Consider the following 5,641-nt stretch of genomic DNA (forward strand, 5'->3'; position numbering starts at 1 on the left):
AAAATAAAGATCACCACACGAGGTAACATGCATGCTACTGTGAAAGAATTGATAGGAATTATACCTTTTCTTCAGTTCGTTATTCATCTTACGTTTCTTTCTCTGTGAACTTTTGCAATTTTCACGATATATATTCTCTCTACCACCAAACAAAAGAATGTAACTACACAATGAAGTCTCAGAGCAGCATTTCACTTGAGAACAAGGGTATTTATAAGACCGGCAAAAATCTCAAAGAAAAACAAAAAAAAGAGGACTAAAAGGGGGCCATGCAAAATTTGTGCCAACTCGAAATATTAGGGAGCAACTGGCGTATTTTTGGAGAAGTGCCGATATCTTGACAAAATTCTGAAACTTGTCGGAATCTGTTGAAAAAGTTTCGCCATTCAGCTTTTGTAAATGTTTCAAAGCCCATACATATGTTTTAAAACTGGGCCGTATTTTAAAACCCACTTATTTTTAGTACAAGCAGTCCATCTCCTTGGAATGTAAAGATGGAATAGTGGTGAGGGGGTGACGGGCTGGTCGAGTGGTCGTGAACCCAGTTCATGAAAATTTTATGGCTTCAACATCGACATAAATTTGAGTATATTTCGCATTATTCTTGTGCAGCAATCTGATGAGTAGTATGCTGTATGCAGCAACTCCATTTTATTTTGGGAGTGATCCACAGTTCCACACAAGTTGTCATCGTTGGGTAAAATGCAATCTTTGGGCAGCAAAAGCGACTGAACGAAAAGTCGAAAATCACATGCCACAAAATAACAGGCCTCAGTTTAAAATACTATGCTTTGGGCCTTGTGCTCAACTACTCACTGTAGCTCTAAATAGGCCCAGCAATTGCAGACTTTATGACACATTGATACTGGACAAGAAGTTTTAACCCAAATACCCAATACAAATTTTCTGGACATTTGGCATATCTTTTCAGCTTTTCATGTCCAAGCTTCAGACAAGTCCAGGTAGAATGTTTAACCTCCCCCAATTTTTACAGAGGGTATGGTTTAGTTTGTTTGAAGCATGCACTTCTGTATGGAATTCGCTAATTAGTAACTGGAAACGAACTTAGTATCAGAGTTCAACTAGTCTTTGTAGACCTTAGCTTAGAACCGTAGATAGCCAAGGAAAGATGTTAGAGTGGCCGAGTGGGTATCTATAATTCTTCTATTCTATGATTCTATCCTTTTTATTTGAGTATATCACAGTCACAGTCACAGTCCTGGTTTTGTCAAAATGACTTCAACTCTCAGCAGTCAGCAAGGCCGTTTAGGAATTTGATTAAGAACTCAGAGTCCGTTAGGAATTTAAGGCCCATGAGTCTGCTCCCAAACATTCTAGGGATCAATAATAAAGGGGTTTGGCATAGGTAATTACTTAACTATGAAAGTTGCTTTCATGTTGACACTAATCAACAATTCTTTAGAGCCATAGGTGTTGTGCCCCAAAAATTATAGAGCACACCAATTCTATACAACAAAAGCAAACAACTAGTGATAAACGTGGTAGAAACAACAACTCACAACTATGGTACATAAAATCAACTAAATAACTCCTAAACAAGTAGCAAACAATATAAATTATTCACCAAAATAGCAAACCAATCAACCAAATAAGAGATAAAAAGATTTACGTAGTTTTGCTTGCACCTGATCCACAACAAAAAATAAGCTCCAATTGAAAGAGAACCAAATAGTGTTACACACTCACATTTGTTCAATAGAACCCCAAATTTCCCTTTATTTATAGCTTCACAAATCTTTTATTTGATAAACAACCAATTGTGTAGACAACTACTAATGAGTTTGGGCATGAACAAAATTATCAAGAGAGACATCAAATTTCAAACCCTAGCAACCAATTTTGTCTAACATACTAATTTCTAAACCTTAAATTTGTTTATATAGTGTAGTTGAAATTTCGGTGAGATACGAAATTTCAATCCATTTTAACATATGGATGCCAAAATGTCATATTTCATTCAGCATTGGGATACCGAAAAAATCCAACTAGTCAGGTTGTTTTCTCAAATTCGATAACAAGATACCGAATGAGCTTCACTTGCTCGATAACTAGATGTCATATCCAACTCACTTTCTCAGTAACAAGATACCATCTCTAACAATAGGTCCTTCGATTCCTAGGGGCAATACACTTCTAAACAAACTAGCATATAATGACTGCCCCTCCTTTACCTAGGGTTGTCAATGGATCGGTTTGGATTAGATTATGGAAAATCCGAATCCGAACTGATAAGAAAATTTGAAACCCAAAACCAAACCGAACTGATAAGAAAATTGAGAATCCAAAACCAAACTGAACCGATAAAATATATTATAAATCGAAATCGAACTGATCCGAACTGAAAACTATAAAATTAATTAAATTAATTAATTTTAGCCACACAATTGATAAACATATACAAAATTAATTATAAATATTACTAAAATGTCATCTTATCAGTTCGAGTTCATATTGGTTCAATGGAGGACAAACCTAAAACCAAACTAATATCTTTCGGTTTAGTTCGGTTTCTAATCGGTGGAAAACAAACCAAATTACCAAAACCCAAATAATTTTTTATCGGTTTCGTTCGGATCGGTTATCGAAACCATGACAGCCCTACATTTACCACCTTCCACCTTCTGTCCTTGCCCACTTGTTGGGTACCCAGGCAGATATATTTTTTTTGATGGTAGGGACCCGTAACCAGGCAGATATAGGAGTTTGTTGCGGTCATTTAAATGTGCAAGACAAATGAATCAAGCTTTTCTACAAATTTGCATAAGCTTATGGAAGGGATAATAGAAGAGTGTGCAGCATGATATTCTCTCTCTTTCTACACACCATTTTCGCATAAGCTTGAGGTAAAACTCTCTTTTGTTGGGAACATAACCAAACTTCGTGCTTTGAAGCAAGACGTGCAACAGTTAGATTATCCCAAAATCAGTAGATATCATTGTGATCTAAATAAAAATAATCAGAATTCAATTGAAAAACAAGTAGACCATAAACAAATGGAAGGAAGAACATCACGATAAGTCTCTTTAGTATTTAAATGCGCATAAGAAGTGGTAAGTGAAACTATGTAACTAACTGAGTCCATATTTAATTCAGTATAATTAATGCCACGAGAAGCTTCTCTTTCAACTGTCCATACCTACATGTGTGCCCACGAGGGATTTCACAACAAAAAATGATTCCGAGTAGCCCACATCTTGATCCAAAACATTTAATAGTGTAGTGAGAGTGTGAGACGTACGAGAACCTGTATCCATCTTTTTTCTTTGCAATGAATTCTGAAGGAAATATTTCATCAACCCCAATGCCTTTCTTTCCAACAATCAACTACCAAATACCGCCCAAATTATAAGGTGCACACTTTGAGAGGAACATGGAAGATCCATCTTCCACCAAGACTGATCCCAAATTAGTATGTAACATTTTAAAATAATTGTGCGGTTGTACCTGCTGGATTTTCACCAGTTCTATTCGATACTATCATACTAGGCATTGTTAAATTGAGTAGGTGAAATTGATAATCTGGCAGAGATGCGCGCTCGTCTTCTTGTAGGGATCTACATACCTGTCACTGTCACTGGAGGTATTTTGTCTTCTCGTTATTTATATTCAGTGTTCACGATTCCAAACCGATTGTCGGAATTCCATTAGATATTTCGATTTTTCAAAAAATAGATTAAAATATTAATAATTTCGAAACTAGTTAAAATATTGTGAATTTCAGTTTTCTAGAATTCCGATAATTCCGAAATCCCAAACTATACTTATATAGTTATATTACACATTTGAGCAACTGTATTATCAGTTACCAAAAAAAAAGCAACTGTATTATCATTTTCACCTACTTAAAAAAAAAAATTTACTTTTTTTTTTTATTAAAAGCAAATTAGCTCAAGCTAAATTACAAAGAAAGTGTTATGTCATGATTGGACGTTGTCAGACATCAATCACTATGGTCCTAGGATCTAGGATCTAGGATCATACATCAATAGAGATAGTGAATATTGTCAATTGAACAGGCTAACTCCAAAGTACAAAGTATCCCTCACATCCACCATCTAAATATCTAATTCCTAAGGAAGAGCTCCAATGCCAAATACAAGTTTTTATCTATATCACAAATCACAATGTAGCCAGGAGTTAGTTGCAAAGAGTAAGCCTTGGAAAACAATGACCTATATATTGTTAGTTTTAATTTTGTTGAAGCTTCAAAATCAACTAAGAGTCCAGAAGGAAGCAACTTTGTGGAGCACCAATATATTTTAACAGCTAAATCAATGGCAACTTGTACCAATGAATTTGATCATTTAAGCTGCGAAAGTTGCATTAGGATAGCTTGCTGCATAGGAATTACGAAAGTTGCATGTACCATTCTCTAACTATATTTTAGTAGGAAAAGAAAAACAACGAGCCAAGAGTACAAGATTGAAGAGAGTTGGAAAGTTCCTGATGTTACCTTGTGAGCAACCTTCCATTGCTCAATCCGAGTTGTCATTATACACGGTGTATCTAAATAGTTTATCATTCTCCCAAATTAAGTAGGCTACAATTGTTGATTCTCTGCATAAAGTCTGTGTTACCTTTTACATATATACAAATATTTTGCTGAATGACAAAATCCAAAGAAGATCGATCAAAAGAAAGACAACCAAAATAATGTGAAGATTGGACAAACATTATTTCGTTTATAGGATCACAAGATTCACTACCATACAGACGGTTTCACAATATTTTTGCCTAGCTTTTCTGGTAGTTGAGCTACTACCGTACCATAATTATACATTTCATGAAAAATCAGGGACCCTCACAAAGATATTAGAGAGAAGATCATAATTAAGCAGGAAACAAAATCTCTATGCACTTATGCAGTACCTTGGCGATGCCCATTAGATCCATGACCACCAATCATTGAGGAGAAAGCATTTTTAATGATCACCATAGAGTAACAACCTTTGAATCCACCACTTGATTTGCGACTAACATTGCTAAAGCAAAGAGTTGAAGTTGGTGATCCCAAGGTTGGTTCTTCATAATCTCCCCTATAGTCAAAAGATGACGTCGACAGAGAACTTGGAAGTCTTCTATGCGTCTTAGAATTCATGGAAGTAGAAGGTGATGAAGACATTGATGATGACCATGAAGGTGATGAAGATATAGGAGATGCTGGAGTTGCATGAGTTTTTCTCACACTTAGCCTTGGGAATATAGTGTGTATAAGTTTGTACTTGGAAGATTTCTTGGAGTCTTTGATGGAATTTGAGTGGAAGGATGGAGGGGGTGTGAGAGGCGGGAGAGAGCTGTCACAAAATTTGTTCTTAGGTGTACCTGGTTGAGATTCCCAATTGAATGGAATTGCACCAGAAGCTCCTCCGTAGTAGACTCTAAGTGATGGATTTGCAAGTGAAGACTCCTTGGACAAAAGCCTCGAGTAGAACTTATCATCTTGCTTGATTTGGAGAGACTTTTGAGGAACATCAGAGTTACCACTGAACATTTTTGGATTTTTGGGCTTAATTTGTGTAAAGAGATTGGAAGAAGAAGAAGAAAATGACGCTAATGAAACAAGTACGTTCTCCTTGGTGTCGTGGACAGATTTAAGATCGTATACATCGAACTCATAAAA

General features: G+C 35.9%; 1 protein-coding gene and 1 long non-coding RNA gene across 2 annotated transcripts; both read right to left on the reverse strand.

Moving 5' to 3' along the window:
- Nucleotides 1–3,862: 3,862 nt before the first annotated feature.
- On the reverse strand, nt 3,863–4,578 carry LOC147490174 (uncharacterized). Its single transcript, XR_015202409.1, has 2 exons — nt 4,475–4,578; nt 3,863–4,128 (listed from the first exon to the last, which is right to left on the reverse strand). It is a non-coding gene; the product is annotated as an uncharacterized LOC147490174 (long non-coding RNA).
- Nucleotides 4,579–4,683: 105 nt separating this feature from the next.
- Nucleotides 4,684–5,641, reverse strand: LOC147490175 (uncharacterized). The gene has a single exon (XM_086573070.1). The coding sequence runs from the start codon at nt 5,510–5,512 to the stop codon at nt 4,880–4,882; it is 633 nt and encodes a 210-aa protein (XP_086429196.1). The 5' UTR covers nt 5,513–5,641; the 3' UTR covers nt 4,684–4,879.

The sequence above is a fragment of the Coptis chinensis genome, chromosome 7 (genome assembly GCF_015680905.1).
Source record: "Coptis chinensis isolate HL-2020 chromosome 7, ASM1568090v1, whole genome shotgun sequence".
NCBI lineage: Eukaryota > Viridiplantae > Streptophyta > Magnoliopsida > Ranunculales > Ranunculaceae > Coptis > Coptis chinensis.

Excerpts from the sequence above, each read along its gene's own strand:
- LOC147490175 (XM_086573070.1), bottom strand. The coding sequence starts at position 5,512 with ATGTTCAGTGGTAACTCTGATGTTCCTCAAAAGTCTCTCCAAATCAAG.